At 40.1% G+C, this 26,387-nt stretch overlaps 1 protein-coding gene across 4 annotated transcripts; it reads right to left on the reverse strand.

Moving 5' to 3' along the window:
* Positions 1 to 1,797: 1,797 nt before the first annotated feature.
* Positions 1,798 to 25,811, reverse strand: LOC127439612 (ubiquitin-associated domain-containing protein 1-like). 4 transcript variants are annotated; one of them, XR_007897000.1, is made up of 11 exons: positions 25,367 to 25,811; positions 24,220 to 24,340; positions 24,055 to 24,128; positions 23,831 to 23,938; positions 23,622 to 23,724; positions 23,193 to 23,301; positions 20,459 to 20,726; positions 12,794 to 12,880; positions 9,610 to 9,748; positions 8,767 to 9,338; positions 1,798 to 8,476 (listed from the first exon to the last, which is right to left on the reverse strand). XR_007897000.1 is itself a non-coding variant. In XM_051695803.1 (10 exons), the coding sequence occupies exons 1-10, from the start codon at positions 25,502 to 25,504 to the stop codon at positions 9,220 to 9,222; spliced, it is 1,266 nt and encodes a 421-aa protein (XP_051551763.1). In that variant the 5' UTR covers positions 25,505 to 25,811; the 3' UTR covers positions 1,798 to 9,219. The 4 variants fall into 4 exon arrangements, 3 of the variants coding, with proteins under 3 accessions (XP_051551763.1, XP_051551765.1, XP_051551766.1); XM_051695803.1 differs by having other exon boundaries at positions 1,798 to 9,338; XM_051695805.1 differs by lacking the exon at positions 8,767 to 9,338 and having other exon boundaries at positions 1,798 to 4,549; positions 25,367 to 25,810.
* Between the last annotated feature and the right edge of the window lie 576 nt (positions 25,812 to 26,387).

Raw genomic sequence — 26,387 nt, forward strand, 5'->3', positions numbered from 1 at the left:
ATGTACCACAATTTTTGTTCCTGGTTAGTAAGTGTTATTTCCTAATTGCTTATGCCTCAAAAGTATAGAAAATGGTTATTTTTCCCCACAAACTTTGCTTTTGTGACCAGGACAGTGATATTTTGAAATGTACCTATTTCCAATAAGAAAACGGGAGAATTTGTGTCTTTTCGTTCACAAAGTCAGAAAAAAACAACATATGAATCCAAATTAACATGTATTTATACTAAAGTTATACAAAAATGACTACAAAAGATTTAGAAATGAGTAGTTTTTCGAGATTCATGATTATACTGTAAATCACTTTCACAAATCAGCCCCAAATGTACTCATCATACTTCAAGGCGTCCAGCAAGGTCTTGATGCTGTTGTAATCCTCTTTGAGGTGCACCGAGTGAGCCAGGGGAAGAGACGGGTACTTGTTACCATTATGGAGCAGCACGGCTTTGAGGCTCCTGGATGAGCTGTCAATGAAGAGGCGCCACTCATTCTGGTTACAGGCGATCCCGATTGCCTCGAACAAACTGGTCACATTATGGCAGAAGCAGAGCCAATCTTGACGGGTGAAGAAGCTGGAAAAAGCTTCCTCTGATCTGCGACTTGTACACTTTCATCCAACAAGTTCCACTGCTTGAGCCTAGATGTCAAAAGCTCAGCATTGGACTTTGTGAGACCAAGATCTCTAATCAAGTCATTGAGGTCTTTTTGGTTGGGGTAGTATGGGTTTCTCTCCACAGCTCCATCTGAAATTGTCATCTGGATCTACGTCTTCCTCGCTCTCTGACTTGCTGCTCTCTTCTAAAGGTGGCTGCTCTCTCTTGGGAGGAGTGGGTACGGGAGTTCATGGCAGTATGGCACCGGGGAGATGGATGAAGGAAGGTCCGGATACGTGATAACAGGTGCATTCTTGCCAGTCCGACGTTTGGAAGGGTCCACTATGCAGAAGTAGCAGTTGCTTGAGTGGTCAGTGGGTTCCCGCAAAATTCTTGGGATAGCGAACTTCATGGCTCTCTTTTCCCCTCTGTACCATCCTACAAAAATACATTTATTTCACCCATGACTAATGTGTAAGAGATTCTCACAACATTTTTCATATATTATACATTTTTTTTCAATAACATTGAAAATTGTAAAACATTTTAAAATTAAAAACTTTTACAATTTTAAAAATTAACACATTTTATAACAAAATTCTGAGGAACAATTGTCCATCTTACCTTCCAGAGTTTTTTTTTTTTTTTTGCAGTGCTTGCAGGTGAAATGAGGTGCCAAGGGTTTGTCTTGATCCCTGACAGGCATGCCAAAATATGCCTTGTAGGTCTCACACATCTTAGCAGATGCTTCCACGGAGTACTTTTTCGCTCTTGTCTTGATAAATTGGCCGCAGACATAGCAAAATGCGTCTGCCAGATGCTTGCAGCCTCTTGATGCCATCTCAGAAAAATGCAGATATGTATCCACTTAGGCAGCTGGAACTAAACTGAACTGGTGGGCTTAAGGTCTCTATATTTATACTACTATTTATATTACCGGAAAGTTCTAGAAGTTACTCCAAGTTTACTCAGCACTGAATCTATCCGGAATGTTCTGGAAAATAGGTAAATTTCTAAATATCACTGTTCTGGTCACAAAAGAAAAGTTTGTGGGGTACATTAGCCATTTTCTATACTTTTGAGGCATTAGCAATTAGGAAATAACACTACCCAGGAACCAAAAAATAAATAAAATTAAAATAAAAAATGTGTTACATGGTGTAATCAATAGAAGAAAGCAGGATGAGAAGTCACACAGCTACAATTAATTTCAAAACCTTTTTTTATTATTTGTAATGAAACAAGGCTTTTCAACATTTGGATTGAGAAAAGTTGCATTTCAACTCTCGAGAGTGGGGGGCCTATATGAAATTGAGCTTTTACACTGAGCAAGGACACAAAAGTGAAATGGTAACTGCACCAGCCTTTCAAGATATTTACTTTAAAAGAGGGTGAAAAGAAAAGCAAAACAAAACGATTATTTCAAGGTCTTTTTGTACACCGACATCAACACAATGAAAGTTCAGGTTCCAAAATGATACTGTTCAATCACCTACGCATTATGAATGTAAATGAATGAACATAAATTTTAAAAGCAACATTTTTAAATACTGTAATCATTAAGCACCTTCTACTATTCATAGCTTTCCCTTAATCAAACCAAAATTTGATTCAAATAAAAGAGAGGATACAGTATGAAAGTGTACATGAAATACAAATTCAATTATTGCGATACTGAAACCTGTATTTTAAATTTTTTTTTTTAGGCAACAGAAAAAAAAAAAAAAAAGACTGCATTGCAAATAAGTCTGTACTGACTAGTCAAACTACATCTCTTAACCTTAAATTAAGACCAAAAATGTTCACATTTTAACTTGTGTTTTCAAGACAAAGGAGGTCTGATTTCAAATGCTCAGTGTGTTAAACATCATCCTTTAAGTAAACACTGAAAGCCATTCTGACAGCGAAATGAACATAATCCATTAATTCAGTGGATGACGTCTTCTAAAAACTGTATATAATGATTCATTATAATGACAATCTTTCATTTAACGGTTTCATGATTGATTATATTTGGCCTCAAAATAAATAGCACACAGTGATAGTATGGTTTTCATTTAAAGAGTATTCCAGATATATTCATAGTGTTCTCAGTTAATGCAGCCACTAAACTACTGTTATTTTTATTGATAAAGTAGGCATTACAAAAGAAGATATTTGCCCGGTACAGCTAAGAATCCCCTGAGCGCACACTTCACACCAACACAACTCAAATACTGAAATGGAAACACTCCAAGCTTGGCAAAACAAAAGGGGGGGAAAAAAAGCACATTTAATATAATTCACACAACGGTCTATGATTCTAAAATTGGTGTTTAGTATGACGGCATTTCCATAATATATTCATCAGATACAAATCAAAACACAAAAAAATAAAATAATGCATAACAGAAACATGGAAATAATGTTTTTAATCTTGAGTCTGACTGAATTGTTAGATTACTTATTTCTTATTTGGAAATTCAAGAAGAAAGTATTTCAAAGAGATCACATAAATGAAAGATTTCCACACATCAAAACATCTCCACAGCAAACAATGCCTTTGCATTTCACCACAGACAGGGAACTTCAAGATACACATGTAATGTAACTTAAAATATTAGAGTACTGGAGTGAGGTTTTGCACAAGTATGCTGTGTACTTTGCAGTCTGAATATCCTGTGCCAGGACTAGTAAGTGACACGTGATGTTTAGAGCATATATAATTCATATTGTCATAAAACAGACTTGACCAGACTGCAACAATGCAAAGGGACTGATTGAGTAGAACCAATTTATGAATGACAAGTGATTTCATTTTCACAAACAAAAGATCCGTCCAGCCACCTGTAATCATGTAAAGTCAGATTCACATTAAACATATGCAGGGATGCGAGAGAGGCATCAAGATGAATATAAAGGTAATACTTCACTTGAAAACCCCTGATGCAGGAGCTACAGAGAGCAAATTGTCCAGTACACACATATACCATCTTTGTTCTCTCTGTACAGATCATAAAGACTAAACTGACACAAGTCCATTTAGACAGATTCAACCAGAATCGGCCGTTTATAGATCAGCAGAATAAAGAAGGCAAGAGGAACAAAGGGATCAGGTGATGTTTTAATATTTATTACATGTCCATAAGGGGCTGCAAACTGGTTTTACATAATCCTCTACAACATCACAGAAATGTCTGTAGTGTTAATGAAACCACAAAGCTCTGATGGTCTTCAAGTGTGGAGTTGCCAAAATTTGCTGGTGCTTCCTTTTCCCCCAATGTACGTTCATGTTTTTGTTTTTTGGAAGGAACTAATAGTCCTATACATTACGTGTTTTGTCTCTGAACCAATAATAAAAATACACTGAATACACATGATTTAATCTCCCTATAGAAACATTCAACTATGACAAAAGGTACCATTTGAAGTGTCAAATAATTTGGTTGTGACTTGACCTTTGTGCACAAGAAACATACAAAAGTGTTTTTGATTTTTTTTCTTCTCTTTTTAGAAATTATATAAAATAAAGTATGTTTAATATAATTAAAAGCAGATCTTTTTAAAACATAAAAAAAAAAAACGAAATAATGAAGTTAGCAATTTAGCATTAAGTTGCTGCTTACATTGTATTTTTTACAAGTATCGTGTAGAGTTATAAATAGATAATTTCCTCTGTGTAATATGATGTGAAAATGTCATCATTGTATTTATTTTACATTCATCTTCTGTGACTTCTCCACTTAAAACATAGTCATACCACACACACACACACACACACACACACACACACTTCTCTTATAAATGATTGACCTCTTTCTCTATGCTGTGGTTTGCACCGCTCCAGTGATGAGGTGTGCTTTACGTGCGGTTGAGTGTCTGGAAGATTCGGGATATCTGGAGCATGACGGGACCCGTCTCAGGGTCATTCATCCACTGCGTGCTATTCAACGGGTTCTCCAGCATGTCCTCAAATGCTGCAAAGCCAAGAAAACACATCAGCTGCATCCAACCACCAACTGACAGACTGAGCAGCACCCAATTTGGAAATACATTTTAAAGGTGCACTAGGTATCATGGTGGTCTTAGACTTTATAGTGACAACTGTCAGCGTGGACGCAGCATCATAAAGTTTCTGGTTACTGATGCAATTGTAGAAATACTCTATTCGAAGGCACATTAGACAGGTAAGCGAGATAAAACGAGTAGCTTTCAGCTGGTCATGTTATCTCAACATCACATCCACCAGGAGGGGAAACACCCTTATGTAGGACAAAATAGCTTTTCTAGTGATGTCACTGACTGAGCTTCTCTGTGCTCGCCGCAAATATCCAACTAACCTTAGTCTAATGATTAATCGAAATTCAATTAATGGCCATTAATAATTAGAATGATTAAGCTTATCAATCGTCGATTAATTTAATGACAGCAGACGTTGATGATGCTGTCTATACAGTCATCCACCTCTAGAGGGCGCTTGCGCACTGCATGTCATGTCTTATTCAAATCACAGAAGATCCGCACAGATGAAGATGAAGCAGGCTCAATGTAAGCAGTGTTTGAGCATTTCTCTATAAATGAACATTAATGTTTTCTGCACACACCGTGTGTTAAAGTACAGAATGACAACAAGCACTGTTGATCTCCTCGTTTTAACCCAACCTACAATTACGTCAGCAATCGCCGGTAAGGCATATTCAGCTGACATCATCACCTTAGAAAATGTGTGTTACTGTTTACGCAGTGTTATGATTTGACTTAATTTCAAATAAAAACTAAGTTCAAAGGTCCGAAATATCCCACGATCCACAACGTGAAGTTTTACAAAACTCAAATATGTATACAAGTTATCCAGTATGACTTGTATACAAGTTATTTTTAACAGTAGCCTAATTCATTAACAGTAATTAAACAATTCACAAATTCATACTAAACATAGCCTAAATGTATTAAAACACAATGAACAAAGAATATTGCCAAAACTTGCATTCCTTAATAGTATTAATTTAAATTATAAACGTCCTCTCACTTTCAACTGCTTTTATTTTCAGCAAACTTAACGTGTAAATATTTGTATGAACATAAAAAGATTCAACAACTAAGACATAAACTGAACAAGTTTCACAGACATGTGACTAACAGTAATGGAATAATGTGTCCCTGAACACAGGGGGGGGGGGTCAAAATCAGAAGTAACAGTCAGTATCTGGTGTGGCCACCAGCTGCATTAAGTACTGCAGTGCATCTCCTCCTCATGGACTGCACCAGATTTGCCAGTTCTTGCTGTGAGATGTTACCCCACTCTTCCACCAAGGCACTTGCAAGTTCCCGGACATTTCTGGGGGAATGGCCCTAGCCCTCACCCTCCGATCCAACAGGTCCCAGATGTGCTCAATGGGACTGAGATCCGGGCTCTTCGCTGGCCATGGCAGAACACTGACATTCTTGTCTTACAGGAAATCACGCACAGAACGAGCAGTATGGCTGGTGGCATTGTCATGCTGGAGGGTCATGTCAGGATGAGCCTGCAGGAAGGGTACCACATGAGGGAGGATGATATCTTCCCTGTAACGCACAGTGTTGAGGTTGCCTGCAATGACAACAAGCTCAGTCCGATGATGCTGTGACACTGCCCCAGACCATGACGGACCCTCCACCTCCAAATCAATCCCGCTCCAGAGTACAGGCCTCAGTGTAACGCTCATTCCATCAACGATAAACACAAGTCTGACCATCACCCCTGGTGAGACAAAACCGCGACTAATCAGTGAAGAACACTTTTTGCCAGTCCTGTGTGGCCCAGCGAAGGTGGGTTTTTGCCCATAGGCGACACTGTTGCCAGTGATGTCTGGTAAGGACCTGCCTTACAACAGGCCTACAAGCCCTCAGTCCAGCCTCTCTCAGTCTATTGCGGACAGTCTGAGCACTGATGGAGGGATTGTGCGTTCCTGGTGTAACTCGGGCAGTTGTTGTTGCCATCTTGTACCTGTCCCGCAGGTACCGATCCTGTGCAGGTGTTGTTACACATGGTCTGCCACTGCGAGGACGATCAGCTGTCTTTCCTGTCTTCCTGTAGCGCTGTCTTGGGCGTCTCACAGTACAGACATTGCAATTTATTGCCCTGGCCACATCTGCAGTCCTCATGCCTCCATGCAGCATGCCTAATGAGCAGGGACCCTGGGCATCTTTCTTTTGGTGTTTTTCAGAGTCAGTAGAAAGGTCTCTTTATTGTCCTAAGTTTTTATAACTGTGACCTTAATTGCCTACTATCTGTAAGCTGTTAGTGTCTTAACGACCGTTCCACAGGCGCATGTTCATTCATTGTTTATGGTTCATTGAACAAGCATGGAAAACATTGTTTAAACCCCTCACAAGAAAGATCTGTAAAGTTATTTGGATTTTTACTTAAAATACAGTGTCCTGAAAAAGGGATGTTTATTTAAACAGAAGGCTACATGCACATATTATTTGGAGTCATATACGTGCCTTTTGATTCCTGATTCCCCTTAGCGTTTCAGCAGGGTTTGTGTATCCTTACAAAGCAATTGTTTATTGTGTGATATAAATATAAATATATATTAATTTATATATTTATATATCTAAAAGTGTCACTTACGTTTTCGCGTCTTTTTAAATATGTCATTCCATAAGTGTTCCTTGTGCGAGAGGCACATCCCGCCGTCAGATCAGCATGAGAGCTGCGTTTACTGTCTGGGCCGTGCCCATGCTGAGTCAGCGCTCATGGAGACAGACTGTCCTCACTGTGAGGGCATGAGTCTCAAGACGCTTCACTTGCGAATCACCCTCATTCTGAGGGACGATTCAGCCTCCCGCGCCCTCCCACCCACCTCTTCTGTGATACCCGAGGATTCACACGAGGAGGCACGGCAGGGCCTTGAGGTCAAGCAGGATGACTTTGAGGTAGTCCTCATGGCGGCACCTGGCCCGCGAGCCCCTCAATCTCTCCGAAGCGCATGTTTTCCGATACGCTATGAGCGAGACGAACTCCGGCCTTCTGAAAGAGCGCACGGCCTCATCTCGTGCAGTGGTTCTGATGCTGGGGATAATAATGACGAAGTCATGTCTCTCGCTGCATCAGGCGAGTGGTCAGTGGATGATGCTGCCGCCCCTCCCCCCAGCGATGGAATGTGCAAGCACCACTGACAAGGAGATGCTCCGCGCCTTTTCAAAGGCGGTCGAAGAGCTTCACCTTGAGTGGTCTACCCCAGATGAACAGTCTCACTTCAATGAATGGTTCCTGCAGTCCGGACGCCATCAAACGGCAGCGTACCGCAAATCTGCCCCATTCTTCCCCGAAGCTCATAACGAACTAAGTCCTGCCGTGTGCCCTTCTCAGCGCACTCGCCAGTGACTCCATCCTCTTTAATATGGATCATGGTGAAGAAAACAGTTATGCCCAGTTACCCCGTGGAGGAGGCGGTAGCGGCACACCTCTGCCTCAAAACACGTTCGCAAGGTTTTACAACCTAGACGTAACGTCTCTTTCTTCACAAGTCCTCTCTGTTAGAGCACTTGCTATTCATTGTCCAAATATATATATACTTATGCCCTTCCTTTAAATACGGGCTCCCCATCATTTACACAACCGCCTGCATTCAGGCCGTTATAATTTACCATAAAGTCACAAGCACTTTCATAATAAATAAACTCCCTTCCCAAGTGGGTTCATGAGTTAATTCATACTATATGACTATAGTTAATATATTCTTTATGAGTGCTCCCCTCCTGACCAACACGAAGATTACTCACTGCGGCATACTCATGTCGGTCACCGTCCCACAAGACTGCGGCACCATGTTTCCTCTCTGGGAAGTTATGTCGTGTAGTGCGGCGTGATGGGATTCTGTTCCCCATATGCATTACTACACAATGACAAGCGTAACCTCGGTTCCCTGAGACGAAGGGAACGAGACATTGCGAACGCTAGCTGCACTACAAGACTCAGAGTGCGCTCCTTGTTCTCAGTCAGAAATTCTGAGGAAATGGTGTTTGTGCACCTGTTTTTATAACGGACAGTTTTGCGCCAAAACAGGCGGGGCTCAAACACCATATTAGAATATTGGCGTTATTGTAGAGAGGTTTCAGCTAGTTCGTGTAAGAAGGCACTCCCCTATGCATTACTACGCAATGTCTCGTTCCCTTCGTCTCAGGGAACCGAGGTTACATACGTAACCAAGACGTTCTCTGTAGTATAGTACACACAATCAAAGCATGCGTGAGGCTCATGATACAGTGGTTTCAGAGCAGTTCTGTTCTGTCTGTAGTGTATTACACATACTCAAAGCATGCATGAGGCTCATGATAGTGTTTTCAGAGTTGTTCTGTGCTTGTTGCACACAAAATTCACTCTTGTGCTCATAGTTAACAGACATGCTCGAGACTGGTTCGGTGTGCTAATGTACTTGGAGCATGTTATATTTACAGCACTCTAGATTCACTAATTGCACATACGCTTGGCCACTAAAAGTTACTATTTCAATCTAAAGTAACCACATAGCCAGGCCTGCCTAAACTCCCAACAACTGGGCCCCTGAAAATCGAATTGGCCCCCCTCAGTCCGGCTGAGTGAGTGTGGGGTGGGGGGGGGGCAATCTCCGGATGTCGTAGCACTGTCGGGGGTGTTGATCTATCTCTCTTGGGCCGCCCTCAGTGGCTGGGCCCCTGAAAGCTGTCCCCCCCCCTTATGGGCAGCCCTGCCCACAGCACAGGGGTTTTGTGGAAAGAAGTGTGGATGAGGGCTTTTCCCTGCAATAAAAGGTAATTTTCAACTCAACTACAGACAAAAACTCAAAGATCTTCAATTTTCTGCCTAAATAAATGCCAAAGAGTTTAACCAGACTGCGTAGCAATGTCACATGCAAGTTAAGAAATTATAATAGCCAAAAAATCCTGTTCACAGACACTTTTCATGTAATTTGGCAGAGTTACAGCAAATCTGCAAGGAATTGCTTTTCTCAAAGAAAAATCTAAAAGGAAACAAGAGGACTGAAGTATAGTGTATAGAAAGACGACTTACCTAAGAGAGTTTTGGGATTCGTGAGACCAAGCTGTACCACAGGGTTTTCCAGGATGGCCTGAAACAGGGGACTGTTGTTATCAATACCTTTGTCCAGATCCTCAGGGGTGGGCTTTCTGTCACCTAGAAGCCATTCACACTGTATAGGAACAGGGTTTAATTAAGAAATGAGAACATTACAATGATATGTAATGAATGGACTAAACATTTAGTACATTTTAAATCAGCAATAAAACAAAGTAGTGGGGCACAAAAGTCTGAGACCACATTAAAATCTAGGATTCAAAATCTAATTTAACCTCAAGACATGAGCGTGACTGCTATGTGCATTTTCCATTTCCCTTTTTAATTTGTAACTAGTAGCACCTAATAAACATGCAAATAAGAGCAAATCGTTTTTAAAGAGCAAATAGTTTTCCTAAAAGTTGATGTCCTCATATGGGGACAGTGGGACTAAGTTGTGAAATTTTAAATAATACCAAGCAATAGATTTATTTAATCATGTTGTTTATTATGGTTCCAGAAGTGTTGGTTATTCATGTTTTTGAGACGTTAGACATTACAGCTGATTTTCTGTAAAGCTGCTTTGGAACAATGTGTACTGGGAAAAGCACAAATAAAAATTATTTGACTTATGTTAAAATGTTTTTTCTTCTTTGGCAAAAAAAATCTCAATGTTCTCTCTTTGCACTATCAAACAAACAAGTGATAGCCAGTGATGAAGCATTTTACCAATCAGAAATTAGCAGAATTAACTCTGATACAAGTAATGGCCAGCATCATCCAATCACTGCCAACCATGTTAAAATTAATAATTCTTATTATTAATAATTCTGAATCTAAGTACTGATTACTATTGTCCCATGTCTGCCAAGTGCCAACCATGTTGAGTGGTCCAAACATTCCCTGCAGCCTGAAACTGAACTTTTGGTCGGATGTTTGAAGTGAATGCACTTGGCTGTATAGGAAAGTTATAGGATGCTCCCTTCCTCCCAGTTTAGTGAATGACTTAACCTCCAATGTGCTGTCTGTCTGCACTGGTCTCAAAACAGTTCGAAATGCACTTTATTTTCATCCTTACTCCATATAAAGTCTCTGAAACCAAAATTTTTCTGCTTTAGGATAAACCCATTGATTCTCAATGTGATGAAATATCAGATATAAAGGGAAAAATAGCCCTTTGGTCCATGGCAGTGTTCATTGTGTTTAACAGCATGCCGTTTCGTGATAAATCGCTCTCATTTTTAAAATGGCATATCGGATTAAACTAGAGAGTCTTTTGACTCACACAGGTTTCAATGTAAAAACTTTATTAGGTTTTTTACCAGATGTAGTTTTGTTGCTGTTTCTCCCAAAGACAATTTTGACTGAGATCGGCGCCATGTTGTTTTGTCACATGTGCGTCAAAAGTTTAACCCTTTAATGACAGCCCCAAGTGTCCTGAACTGAGATCAGTCGATTTAAATTAAATTACATTATGCATAGCACAGTGTTTCCCATTAATTACCTAGACTGTGGTGGCCTGGACTTGTAAGTATATATGTAAGCTAATAAACCTGCTGCTGTCTAGTGTGTCATAATAATCAAACAACCATTACAAGAAAACACTCACTGCTCTTAACTGCGTAACTTTAGTAGCTTTAAAAAGTACTAATGTATTATAATCATACAGTGAAGACCAGTAGTAGTTTTATGTTGCATTTCATTCTGAATGTTTAATTGAATACTTGATACTGCTGTTAAAACTTTTAAAACCGTTAAAAAAAAAAAAGCACTGAATTTTCTTAATTTGTATCCTTTTGTTCTATTATTTTTAATCTATTTCTATTCATTGCTGGTTTTATTGTTATTTTATTACTGACTGTTTACTGGTCTTGAATAATTACTTAAGAACATGAAACCATTCTTCCATAATTAACGTATTAGTTAGTGTTATCATTTGTTGTGGTTTTGAAGCTGGTATTGAGAATCATCAAATTTCACCACCGACTACTGACATTTTGGTATTGTGATAATATATAGCCTTTATTGTGCATGATAGATCTTGCAATAACATGATGAAAAAGTAGATCATATTCTATAGAAGTGTGAGCACCTCTGCAATAAATGGTGGTGATGGAGACTTTTCTTTAATTGACTACCATACATAACATAATTATCGTATGACAATAGTCTCCTCCCCTACCCAGTGCAGTTTACATTTCTGTCGCAGAGAATTTAGTTGATTGCATAGGTACACTATTAGTTTGGGCATCGGTCATAATTTTAGAAAAATATACAACATAAACTTTGACATGTTTCTTGAGCATGTAACTTAAATGTCCATTTTTCTCTCCGGACAAGTAACTTTTATACTCGGACAAGTGAATGACCAATTTACTTGTTTGGAGGACAAGCACGTGACAATGCTTAATGTCGAGCCCTGGCTCAAATGTGTGCTCTAGTCGATTTTGTGTTTTGACCATTTGTAAACTGCATTAAACTCCGTCTCGTTTATGCTTTGTAGGTGTGATTTTTTTGCCGTGACATCACCATTCATATCTATACATCCAATGTGTTTATGATTAAATTACTACTAGAGCACAAAATTGTTTACAAGAGCAAAGTTCTTCATAGATCTAGCCTCTTAATTTTGCTCTCAAAGTGCACCAGATTGATGCATTTAATTTTAAAATGTACACATTTTTAGAGGGTCCGAGGTCCACCCACCAGTCTCACAAAATCCTGTGGGAAACACTGACAGCATATAGGGAAGACAAAACAAAGTCCACGCAGAAGGACGCAGGGTCACACAAGGTTAAACCTGAAAATAAACCAAGTTTAATTTGTGACATTGACCATGTTAACTTTTTTGTAAAGGAGTCAGATTTGATTACTTCCATTGAAGCACACAAGATGCTCTTTGGAACATTCTCAAATCATGCTGGAATAAAGCTATTTAACCTTTACTCAAATTGTAATGCCAACACTATAAAGTTTCAATTAATGAAAAAAATTAAAAATTAAAGTTTTATTTAAAAAAAAAAAATATATATATACAAAATAGAGGTCTCGTACTTTTGAATCCCACTGTATTCATGTAAAATCTTTAACTGTTTTTGTCACATATAGGGAGGTGATTTTAATCTGATTGGCTGGTGAAATAACACTATACTTTATATAGTCATTGTGATTGTTTACATACAGCAGCATCCTGTTGATTATTATTGACACGGAGTGAATCAATCACCTCCTTCTCATCAAAGCCCATCTCCATCAGCGCAATAACTGCCTGCACACAAACACATAGACAAGGCCATGCTCATGCATACTGTATATATACATACATATACACACACACAATGACACCACAGCAACACAGAAGCAGCTATTATAAGTGAACTACTGCTGGCTTTACATACAGCTTACCTTCAAATAACAACAATATCCTGAATTACTGTAGAACTTCACAACTTGTGAAGAAAATATGAGTGGTGATTGCCCAAATAAAAGTCACTGGTAGGGTAATATGGCTAGTTGCCAGGGCATTGTTTTTTGGATGCTAAGCTACTCAGTGTTTTCATCATGTTGCTAGTGTGTTATGGGTGGTTTCTAGGGTGTTGCTAGGTGGTTACTTACTGGGCCAAGTCAACAGAGTTATTCTGGTCTCTAGATATAGCCTAGACAGTGCCCCTCCTTTAATGTAAGTCTATGGGATTTCTTTGCATGTTTTATCATCCGCCAGATGGAAATCGTAGGTCCGATAACTTAGAAAAGAAACAGGACTCCTCTCCTTAACAAGCTGCACGATTTGAGGTGTCATTCATGTACATATGAACATGTACGTGGACTTTGAATTCGGGTCGTGTTGGTGGATTCATTGAGGATGTTCTGCCTTCTGTTGCCCATCTTGGCCTGCTGGAGTTTTGCTGTTGGCCCTCGCCAGTTTCAGCAGAGAGCTCCCTGCTTGTTTGCAAGTTCATGCAATCATATTTCTTCCAACATGGTTTTATTCTACTCATCTCTGGATTTACGGTGTTTGAATTCCTCGGCCCACCAGTCAGATGGAGTTTAAAACTATTGTGCTGCTCTTGGAATTGTGCGTCGCCCCCGGTATGTCCATCGAGGGTCACACCAACATCCCTGCAGATTACCGACTGATTCCTCTGACAACCATCACATACCGGCCATCTGGTCTTCACGGCATCGCCCTCTGACTGGTGAAAGTGATGTGAAGCAGGGTGTAAATTTTGATAATCTCAGCTTGCTGAAACGCATATCTTTTATTTCACCGCAAAACACAGATGTCACCACTATTAAGATGGCCTTCATTAATGGACAATCATTATCGAATAGTCTTTTATTCTGAATTACTTTTTTATATCACGATCATTGGACTTTTTATTCATCACTGAGACCTGGCTGAATCTTGGTGAACAAATGGCCCTGGGGGATCTAACGGCACCAGGCTGTAACTTTTTTCCCCACGGACTTCAGAATGAGGTGGCGGCGTTGCCACGGTTTTTAAAAACACTTTTAAATGCAGAATGCTGCCTATGGACATGTATTCCAGTTTTGAAGTCCAATTATTAAAGATTGACATCTTGGGTCCTGCTTTCTGTGCACTTGTGTACAGACCTCCCAGATTTAATAAGGACTTTATCCAAAAAATTTTGGACTTTCTCTCTGGACTGGTGTCTCGTGGTGACTCCTGATTCTTGGGGATTTTAATATTCACATATGCTGTCCATCAAACCTCTGGTAAATTAATTTATCTCCCTCACTGAGTCTTTAAATTTTGTACGAATTGTCACTGGTCCTACTCACAATATGGGTCACACATTAGATCTTGTGTTATCTTATGATCTTTCTGTATCCAGCTTAGAGGTCTTAGATACTGGCATTTCTGACCATTATTCAATAATTTTTGAGTCTGTATCTACCTGTCCTCTCCCTACTTTTTCTCAGCCCTTACGTCACTCCCGGTCCATTCACTCGAATACTGCCAAACCTTTTTTCAGAATTTTATCTAACGCATTTTACAGATGATGTTTTAGCTGGACTTGACACTGAATCATTGGTTGAAGCTTTTAATAAATCTTGAATTTTACACTTGATAATGTTGCTCAGCTCAAGCCAAGGAGAATTAAGTATGTTTCACAGCCTTGGTTAAATGACATCACCCGCGCTCTCAGACAAGAGTGCAGAAAAGCTGAGCGCAAGTGGAAACGAGACAAGCCTCAAGTCTCTTATGATATTTTAAAGGTGTGTTTAACTAACAATCAGAGAGCTGTAAAGGAAGCAAAAGCCAAGTTTTCTCTACATTAATCTCTGATAACGCAAATCGACCAAAAGTATTGTTCATAACAACTGATTCTATTTTAAACCCAACTAGAAATGCTTTTCTGGATGCCACCCAAGAGACCAGTGAAACATTTTAAACTTCTTTACTCACAAAATTGGGCAGATAAAGGTGCTATTGTACCTTCACAATCTGATAAACCATTAATTCATTCCCTGTCCAGCTCCCTGACTCACCTTGAACCAGTTACGTCAGAACAGTTAGCAGATGTAGTTTCTAAGATGAAGTGTTCCAGTTACAAGCTGGATATTCTTTCTCCACGCCTTCTTAAAGAAGTTTTCATGACTATCAGTTCCAGTGTGACAGCTATAATTAACAGCTCATTAGCAAGTGGAGTTGTTCCAAGTAGTTTTAAACATGCAATTCTACATCCTTTGTTAAAAAAAACTTTTTTGGATCCGGCAATATGCAACAATTACAGACCAATCTCCAAACTACCTTTTATTTCCAAGATTTTGGAGAGAGTTGTTTATTCGCAGCTCTACTCCTATCTAAATTCATTAAACATTTTAGACACATTTCACAGCCTTGCACATTTAGACACCCTTGCACAGCACCGAAGGTCACTAATTATATTTTTCTTACCATGGATTCAGGTTCACCTGTCATCTTAGTTTTATTAGATCTTAGTGCCGCGTTCAACGCTATCGACCATAATATTCTTCTCAATCGTCTAGAATGTATGGTTGGCATCCAGGGTATGGTCCCCCTGTGGTTTTCCTCCTATCTAAAAGAAAGGACGCTCTCTGTTAATTTAGTAATTTTTCTTCTACGTCTGCTCAATTACAGTGTGGTGTCCCTCAAAAGTCGATTTTAGGACCCTTGTTATTTTCCCTGTATATGCTTCCTCTGAGCTCTATTTTTCAGAAGTACAGCATATCTTATCACTGTTATGCTGATGATTCACAAAAGTGCAGACAAAAATTATTAATTTAAGAACGCCCTAAATTGCTTCAAAATATTAAACAATGGCTGGCAAACAATTTCTTACAATTAAATGAAAGCAAAACCGAAGTTCTGATTTTAGGATCCTCCATGTCCTCCTTACCTGGCCTGGTTGCCCAGTTAGGTCCTCTGTCGTCAAATGTACAAGATCATGTGAGGAGTCTTGAAGTGATTTTAGACTCCTTGTTACTTTTCAATAAGCAGATCAGTGGGGATGTTGCAAACCACTGGCACCCCTCATGATATAATATTGGGGGGAGACTTCAATCTTTTGATGGATTCAGTCCTTGATCATAGTGAAGCAAACATGTGCAAGCCCCCTAGAGCAGCATTGACGCTTCACAGGATGTGTAAAAATCTTGGTCTTTCGGATATTTGGAGCCTTTTGAACCCGTCCGGTAGGGACTATACATTTTTTTCATCAGTCCATAAGATTTATTCTAGAATAGATTTATTTTTGATATCTAAGTCCCTCATTTCATCTGTTGTTGATTGCTCAATTGGAAACATTTTAGTCTCGGATCACGCCCTGGTAAGTTTAGAGCTGTTGCCACATATAGAGAAAAAAAAATCATATAGTTGGCACCTTTATGTGTCCCTTTTGCAAAATCCTGATTTCCAACAAATACTAAAGACTGAAATCAATGTTTATATGGAGACCAACTGGTCCTCAGTATCTTCTGTGGGCGTGGCTTGGGAGGCACTTAAAGCAGTTCTTAGGGGTCGGATCATACAGTATGCCTCATTCACCAAAAAATCCAAAGCACGAGAACTTGTGGAGTTGGAAGGAAATATTAAAAGTGCCGAGGCAGAGCTGAAGCGCCGTATGTCAGCTGATGGCCTCCGAGAACTGACCCGATTGAAATATAGATTTAATACTATTTTGTCGTGGAAAGTGGAGTTTTGGTTATTCAGGGCAAGACAGTCATACTTTGAGTCTGGAGACAAAGCAGGGAATTTTTTGGCTAGATATATAAAGCAGAGAGAGTCTTTTTCTACTATTTCCTCAGTGAAATCTGCTGGTGGTGAAATATTTACCTCAGCCATTGATATTAATAATGCCTTTAAAGAGTTCTTTAAAGATATTGATCTTTATAGTTCCACGTCGTCGTCTACTGATGAAGATATTAGAAACTTTGTGGAACCATTAGATCTCCCTAAACTGACGATTGAGCAAAAAAACTCTCTTGATTCTGAGATAACCTTGGAGGAGCTTGACGAGGTAATTAAGTCCCTATCTACTGGCAAGGCTCCGGAGTCAGATGGTTTTGCCGCAGAATTTTTTAGATCCTATGCTGCAGAACTGGCTCCACTTTTGTTAGAAGTTTATACTGAATCATTAAAGAATGGAAAATTTCCTCCAACCATGACACAAGCCCGGATCAGTCTGATTCTTAAAAAGGTCAAAGATCCAAGCGAGTGTAAGAGTTACCGTCCAATTTCCCTGATCCAGCTAGATGTAAAAATATTGTCAAAAATTTTGGCTAATCGATTAAGTGAAGTTATGACACCACTTATACATATAGATCAGGTGGGGTTTATTCGGGGCCGTAGCTCTTCTGATAACATCAGGCGTCTCATCAATATCATGTGGTCAGTAGCGAATGATCAATATCCAATCGCTGCCATCTCACTTGATGCCAAAAAGGCGTTTGATATGGTAGAATGGGATTATCTTTTTAAGATTTTGGAAATGTATGGGTTCGGGAGTACATTTATTGGTTGGATTAAGTTACTTTATAGACACCCTGTAGCAGCGGTACAAACGAATGGATTAATTTCAGATTATTTTACTCTGAATAGGGGCACTCGACAGGGTTGCCCTCTTTCCCCATTATTGTTCTGTCTTGCCCTGGAACCGTTAGCAGCCACGATAAGAATGGAGGATGATTTTCCAGGGGTGGTGGCAGGAGGTGTGCCGCATAAGCTTCTGCTTTACGCGATGATATTTTATTATTTGTCTCTGAACCTACTAGATCTATGCCTTGCCTCCACAGAATTATTAATTCCTTTTCCAAGTTCTCAGGATACAAAGTCAATTGGGCTAAATCTGAAGCTTTGGCTTTGACAGCGTAGATGTCCCCCTCTCTTATTTCAAGGAATATGCTAGCATAGCGAAGTCCTCCATTTGGAATGGTAAACGTCCCAGATTGCATTTTAATAAATTACATAGGCCGATAGACAAAGGAGGGCTAGGCCTACCCAAGATTTTGTTTTATTACTATGCGTTCAGTCTCAGACATTTGGCTCATTGGTCACTTCCACCTGAGAGAGCCCCTCCCTGGTTTGTTATTGAATAAGCAGTTCTTGCCCCTATTTCGCCATTACAAAACATCTCTATCAAACTAATCGGAAAAGTTAAGTTACACCCCGTTATTTCGCATTTACACTCGGTATGGACTAAAGTGTCCAGATTGTTTAAATTGGACACTTATTTAAATGCTGCCTCGAGCATATGGCAGAACCCAAGACTGTGTATTGGCAAGTCTCCTTTCTGTTGGCCGGAATGGATTGTGAGGGGGGTTGCTATACTCGGTGACCTATATGAAGGTGGTGTGTTGAGATCGTTTGAAAACTTGGTCCAACATTTTGGGATCCCCAGACTTCAGTTTTACAGGTATTTACAACTGCGCCACCTGCTTTGCACTATTTTTGAGAGTAGCACACATCCCCCTAAGGAGGCAGATGCTTTGGGAGAGGTGATTGCGGCTTTTGGAAAAGGTCATGAGGCATCAGTGTACTACTCCCTCTTAATTCAGAGTATGGGGGACGGAGCCTTAACTTCTCTCAAGAGAGTGTGGGAGAAAGATTTCAACTTGGCATTGGAGGATGGAGTGTGGGCTAAGATTCTTAAAAACGTTAAGTCTGCATCTAGTGATGCAAGGGTGCATCTAATACAATTCAAAATTTTGCATAGGTTTTATTGGACCCCCTCTAGACTGTATAGGCTTGGTCTTAAAGACAGACCCACCTGCTGGAGATGCCAATCGGAGGATGGAGGCATGGCCCATGTTTTTTGGTGGTGTGTCGAGATCCAGAAATTCTGGTCGAAGGTTCAGAATTTTGTGTGCGACGTGGTGGGCACTCAGGTTTCATTTTGCCCCAGAACTTGTGTTCTGGGCGATGGGGCGGTCATCGATGTGGGGGATGGCCATATAGGGAACTGGGTTCTGACATGTGTGATGATCGCCAGGCAGGTTATTTTGAGGGGTTGGAGGTCAGCTGGTGCGCCCCCATATCCGGAGTGGTGCACGGAGGTTGGGAGGGTGGCAGCTTATGAGGAGGTGTCATCTGGAAGACGGGGTGGCTTGGATAAGTTTGTTCGGAAATGGGGCAGGTATTTGAAGTTTTTGGAGGGCTCTCGGGTGGGGTGTGGAGAGAGTAGTGTATTATAGTTTGTATGATTATTATGTGTGTGTATGTATGTATGTGTATGTGTGTGTATATATATATATATATATATATATATATATATATATATATATATATCTATTTATGTTTGTATGTATATTGACCACAGGGTTGTTTTTTTTGGGGGGGGGCGGGGTCGGGGAGGGGGGGGTTTAAATGTTGATTTTATATATATGTTTACATTTCATTGTAAAAAAAAATTAAATAAAATAAAAAAATAAGCAGATCAGTGCTGTTGTCAAGGGTAGCTTTTTCCACCTGAGATCTATTGTTAAAATAAAACATTTCTTTTCCATAAAGACCTGGAAATTGTAATCCACTAACTTATTACATCAAGGTTAGACTATTGTAACTCTTTGTACATTGGTCTCCCCCTACAGCTAGTTCAAAACGTGGTAGCTAGGCTTTTAACAGGGTCAAGAAAGAGGGATCACATTTCCCCGGTTTTAGCATCTCTACACTGGTTTCCTGTGAAATTCAGGGTCGATTTTAAAATTCGGATTTTTGTCTACAAGGCACTATCTGGTCTCACACCCCAATATAACAATAACCTTCTCCTCCCTTACTCCCCCACCAGAGCACTCAGGTCTTCTCATCAACTTTTATTGAGGGTTCCTCGTTGCCACTAAAGATCTAAGGGTGACCGTGCCTTTTCTGTGATGGGTCCTAATCTATGGAATAGTCTCCCTTTCCATGTGAGGTCAGCTTCATCACTAGCCATTTTCAAATCTTCTTTAAAAAAAATTTTTATTCTGTAGCTTTTAAATAGATCATTGAATAGTTTGAAATGGATAAATACATGATGCTGTATCTAAATGTTTTTATTTATTTTTATTATGTTTTATATTTAAATCAATCCATTTTTGTATCACTCTGTCATTATTTATTTGTTTGATCTGTAAAGCACTTTGGGTCAACTTCTGTTGTTTTTAAATGTGCTCTATAAATAAAGGTTGACTTGACTACATAGCACAAACACAAACTGAATGTTAATAATTATGGTTTGGGGTTTTAAAAAATCCCTAATTCCAAATATGAGCAATTTGTAATAACTTAGTCTTAGCACCACTAATAATTTACAGTTTGCTCTAGAAAATCAGATATCGTATTTATAAGTTGTGAAACACTCATAGTGTGTCAAAGGACACTAACCCGTGAATCAGGCCTGAACTCTCTTTTCCTTCTGATCCTTTTGAAGATTTCTGTCAGCTCATCCTGTTTGGCCTCCTCTGTGCTGGACTGGCTGGAAAGACGGGCATGAAGTCCTGAAGCTGTGGCGGAGGGACCTGGGGCTAGGGCTGTGGCCGGGGCTGCAGATGCAGCCGCCGCCCCTGGGGTGTCTTGTCCAGGCAGAGGCATGTCAACCATGGGGTCATCTACATGCTCAATCAGCCATTCCATAGCCTGGGTCACAGACATGCTGCAGAGACAGCGATTAGTTAGTAGTGACACTGATTTAATCCAGTGATAGCGAGTAATCATTGATGATGTTTTATTTGCAGCACCACCAAAACATCAAACCTAAAGCCCTTTTCACACCACCTGCGACTTATCGCAACCTGATTTAATTAATTATCAATGAGAGCACAGCTACTTCTGGTGACACCAGCGACAGTGACTGATGGTGACACAATGTAAGCGTGTTGAGCTTCATGTCAAAGTTGAGATATGTTTAACTTTACGCACTTGAGAAGCAACTTTCAGGAGTGACTACCAATAGGAGTGAAGACAGTGGAACTGACAGTTGTGCTCAAAAGTTTGCATACCCTTGGAAAATTGGTAATATATGTACCATTTTTAAAGAAAACATTAGTGAGCAGGCAAAACACATTTCTTTTATTTCTTATGGGATTCATACTCAGCTGTAGGTTATAACAGAATGGCACAATCATAAAACAAAACATGGCAACAAAGAAAAAAATGAAATGACCCCTGTTCAAATCTCTGCATACCCTTAGTTCTTAATACTGTGTACTGCCCCCTTTAGCATCAATGACAGCGTGCAGTCTTTTGTAATAGATGTCTATGAGGCCCAAAATTCTTGCAGGTGGTATAGCTGCCCATTTGTCTTGGCAAAATGCCTCCAGGTCATGCAAAGTCATTGGTCGTCTTGCATGAACCGCACGTTTGAGATCTTCCCAGAGTGGCTCGATGATATTAAGGTCAAGAGACTGTGATGGCCACTCCAGAACCTTCACCTTTTTCTGCTGTAACCACTGGAGGGTCAACTTGGCCTTGTGCTTAGGGTCATTGTCATGCTGGAAAGTCCAAGGGCGTCCCATGCGCAGCTTTCGTGCAGAAGAATGCAAATTGTCTGCCAGTATTTTCTGATAACATGCTGCATTCAACTTGCCATCAATTTTCACAAGATTCCCCATGCCTTTAGAGCTCAAACACCCCCAAAACATCAGTGAGCCACCACCATGCTTCACAGTGGGGATGGTATTTTTTCACTATAGGCCTTGTTGACCCCTCTCCAAACACAGCGCTTATGGTTGTGACCATAAAGCTCTATTTTGGTCTCGTCACTCCAAATTACAGCGTGCCAGAAGCTGTGAGGCGTGTCAAGGTGTTGTCGGGCATATTGTAACCGGGCTTTTTTGTGGCATTGGCACAGTAAAGGCTTCTTTCTGGCAACTCGACCATGCAGCTCATTTTTGCTCAAGTATCATCGTATTGTGCTCCTTGAAACAACCACACTGTCTTTTTCCAGAGCAGCCTGTATTTCTCCCGCGGTTACCTGTGGACTTTTCTTTGTATCCTGAACAATTCTTCTGGCAGTTGTGGCTGAAATCTTTCTTGGTCTACCTGACCTTGGCTTGGTATCGAGAGATCCCCGAATTTTCCACTTCTTAATAAGTGATTGAACAGTACTGACTGGCATTTTCAAGGCTTTGGATATATTTTTTATATCCTTTTCCATCTTTATAAAGTTCCAATACCTTGTTACGCAGGTCTTTTGACAGTTCTTTTCTGCTCCCCATGGCTCAGTATCTAGCCTGCTCAGTGCATCCGTGTGAGAGATAACAAACTCATTGACTATTTATACACAGACACTAATTGCAATTTAAAAAGCCACAGGTGTGGGAAATTAACCTTTAATTGCCATTTAAACCTGTGTGTGTCACCTTGTGTGTCTGTAACAAGGCCAAACATTCAAGGGTATGTAAACTTTTGATCAGGGCCATCTGGGTGATTTCTGTTATCATTATGATTTAAAACGGAGCCAAACAACAATGTGATAATAAATGGCTTCATTTGATCACTATCCTTAAATCAATGCCAAAATTTCACAATTTCTGCCAGGGTATGCAAACTTTTGAGCACAACTGTACATCATCCATCTCCAGTTGGATACTGTTGAGTACATGCAAGATGGAGAAGTTAAGCGATTTCACTGTTCTATATGATTTTCTGTAACTATGTACATGAACAAACATTAAAATGTGTTTGGAATTTGAAGTGCACAATAATCACGGTTCTCTCAAATAACCGCGGTTAGATCAAATAATCGCGATCAGACGATTACTTAATAATAGCGACAGGCCTATACACTATTTTCATTTGTGTTGCAGAGATAACTAATCATGAAGGGTACCAACCTTTTGTAGATTAAAATAGCTTTTTCTAGGTCTGATCTAAGTGGGGGGGGGGGGAAATATATGTGCTGACAATTATTGTGCAAATTCCATTCACTAATTCACTGATAATAGGAGGTGTGTTTTATATAGACATTCACTTTTGATTCTCAAAGCAAATAATAATGTAGAAGATAAAAGCTGTCAAGCAAGTTCCCATTTGTCCTTACAAGTTAACAAGTCAAGAAGAATGCATATCGGCTAACTTTAATTCAGGACTAGACTATTCAACAATTGAGACTACTCACTGGGTTAAGCGCAGAGCCTTCACAGCACGACTCTCAGGGAAACCCATCTCAGTCAGCTGTTGCAGAGCCGTTTCATCCACCCGGTCCTCCTCATCCTCATCCAGCATGGCTGATGAGATGATGATGCAGAATATTCATTCACCATCATTTGCCAAGAAAGCAAATTTACATTTATTTCAGGGCAATGGTAACAACCATTCAGGGTAACAACCCCTTATAAACTCTTACCATGGTACGGTGATGGCATCAAATGTTAATATAATGGTACTCTGATAAATACCATTTTCACCACTTTTCCATATATACTGAATGATTGAATAAATATTTATACACCAAGGTATATGTTAAAAAAAACATGGTAAAGGCATAGTAATTTTTTTGCCTTTAATTATTTTAATCCATTCAGGTGTCTTTCCATCCACTGCCTACCATTGGCCTTTTTGAAGAGCTCAACAGCATCTGGATTCAAAGCTAGCAACTTCTGAGCCACCTCAATTAGTGAGACCAGAATCTTCCTCAGTTCTGTCTGAAACTGATAAAAAACAAATTGAAAAATTTAAATCAATTCTGGAGGCAAAAAATAAGGCATTGCAATTCAAAAGAGAAGCACTTGAACCGAACAGACTGCAAGTACTCACATCTCTAATGTTGTGCTGAGTTACCATACGGTCAGTGTGGCGAGTGGACAGATTTGCTGTGGCTTTGAGGATGGCATCCTTATCCGGAGCTTTGTTCTCTTGCTTCTTCTGTCAACAAGCACAAAGGCCATTCAATTTTGCAGAACCAAACAGCTTAGAAGTGTAATGCATTTAACGAGAACACACTGAGCAACTTTTAAAGAGAGGCTATCGTGGTCATGTACCTTCTCTTCAGCAGCTACGTCAGCCATTTTTGGTGGAGCTGGTGGTGGCCTTTTCTTTATCAATAACAAACAATCTAGAAGCCACAAAAATAAATCAGGTTGCATGTCGGCCAAAATATGTAAAACACAGAAGTACACTCTTGAAACACAAGGCAGCTCCAATACCTTTATCTTTAAGATTTTCCTCGGCAACTGTTTTGGATTCGGTGAGAATTCTCTCAGTGGCAGCATGGATGAGTTTGTGATGTGTAAGAGTTTTCGGATCTTCTAGACTTCCATGGACATACTGTTAGTGAAGAGAAACAATGATTTTTATGCTTTAAGTTGCACATTTCCAAAGCATAAAAAGAGAAGTCTAAATCCAAGACAAATTGGTAGCGTAAATGCTTAGTGTTATGTGGGTCCTAATGTGTTGGGGGAAAAAAGTAAATAATTAATTTTTAGAGGTACATTTATGTACTTGCCCTTTTTAGGGGTAAAGAAAACCATGCACACCTGAAAGAGTATCAGCAGGTGTGTGGGAACAACACAAAAAAAAATAAACAATAAAAACAAAGATCCCGCACACTACTGCTGCTTGCAAACAGCGTTGACAGGTTGCATGACTGAAACGTATCAATAAATTGTAAACTGTGTGCAAGCAGCAGCAGTGTGCAGGATTTATACATATATATATATATACAGTTACTACATAAAATCACACATCTTCACAGGTCAACTTATGGATGATTCTCACAAAACCTGTCAAGAAAATGTCTTATTTTACTCTAACGTATGACCCATTTTTTAAATTATATTTTCTATATAGATAATGAAGCTTACTTTAAGACTCCCCCGTGAGAAAATATTTAATCTTATTTGGATTAAATATGACCAGGAGAGTGTTTTAACAGGTTTGGTGAGAATCTGCCTATGTGGTGCCACCTGCTAAAGTTATTGTGAACACATGCAGCACTTTCAGGTCATCAAATGTGGGTATCAAATCCTTTGTAGTACTCAACATTTGAATGTCTCAACTTGTTTTGGCGAGCACTCATGTGTAAAGATGACATAGGCTTTTTATACAGTGAGAATGTCAACAAGTCCATGTCAGTTACTGTAAATCAAGAAAGTGGTAGTGACAGCACAGCCACAGAGCCCGAGGTGACGAGCCAGCTTGCTAAATTATAAATAGCACAGTCGACTCGTCTGCAAGTTACTAAAAATACTTGGCAATGACTCAATCCAGCCGGGCCTGTCCTGCCCGGGTCGGCTAACAGTGCCAGCTAACCGATGACAGCAGGCAAAAGTGGCAGATTTCTCCAATACCTACATGCTTCAGGCATTTCTCCTTGAGTTTCTCTATAGTGGTGTCTTCCGTGACTTCCTCCAGCCACTCTGTGCCTTCCATGGTGCAGACATGGACCTTCAGGACTTTGCCCGCGAAGATCTTCTCCTCTTGTACGAACATTGTAGCTGCTGCTGCTGCAGCGGCGGCAGAACAGCAGCGCTCCCCGCTGAAGACGCTCCGCAAGCCCGGAAAACTCCCGCTAGCTGCCCCTTTCTTGCCCGCGTTAAGCTGCACTGGCAACAGAGACGAGATCAAGGTCTCATTCGATCATTGTTAGGCCGTCCGATCTGTACTGCTGCCCGCTCTAAAGAACTGATGTTTTCGACTGGATAGGTAGGTTTCCTCTCTCGCAGCTGCAGCAGGATCGCTGACTCGGTTGACACCTGCGATACGAGAGCGACAGCAGTAGTCACTGCGCAGGCGTGAGCTTGTTTATGTGATTGGTGGATGCACGCACACATGCAGACAAGACCTGCTGCAGGCTCACAAATCAGCCAGAGATATGAGCTCAGTCAGCACACGAGACCTGACGCTGGAGGACAGCACTGTTCCGTGTTCTTCTCCAGTTTTACAAAACATGTTGCAAATTAAAGGAATAGTTCACCCCAAAATAAAAATCTCTCGTCCTGTACTCACCCTCATGCCATCCCAGATGTGTACGACTTTTTTTCTTCTGCAGAACACAAATGATGATTTTTAGCTGAATATTTCAGCTCTGTTGGTCCATACAATACAAGTGAATGGTGACCAGAACTTTGAAGGTCCAAAAAGCATATAAAGGCAGCAAAAAAGTAATCCATACAACTCCAGTGGTTAAATCCATATCTTCAGAAGTGATATGATAGATGTGGGTGAGAAACAGATCAATATTTTTTTACCTTGAGTAATCTAACAGTATGTTACAAATTACATTTTACAGCATGTATTCTATAATCTGTAGTGGAATAAACTTCAAAAGTAATCCTCCCAACCCTGACCAGCACATACCCAATTACACACAATG

Source organism: Myxocyprinus asiaticus, chromosome 4 (assembly GCF_019703515.2).
Source record: "Myxocyprinus asiaticus isolate MX2 ecotype Aquarium Trade chromosome 4, UBuf_Myxa_2, whole genome shotgun sequence".
NCBI lineage: Eukaryota > Metazoa > Chordata > Actinopteri > Cypriniformes > Catostomidae > Myxocyprinus > Myxocyprinus asiaticus.

Bases quoted from the DNA above. Each gene is read 5' to 3' on its own strand.
- LOC127439612 (XM_051695803.1), bottom strand. From the start codon at position 25,504: ATGTTCGTACAAGAGGAGAAGATCTTCGCGGGCAAAGTCCTGAAGGTC. The intron at 24,341-25,366 runs GTAGGTATTGGA...CTTCACTAACAG, and splicing joins AGGAGAAATGCCTGAAGCAT to TATGTCCATGGAAGTCTAGA. The intron at 24,129-24,219 runs GTATTGGAGCTG...TGTGGCTTCTAG, and splicing joins GGAAAATCTTAAAGATAAAG to ATTGTTTGTTATTGATAAAG.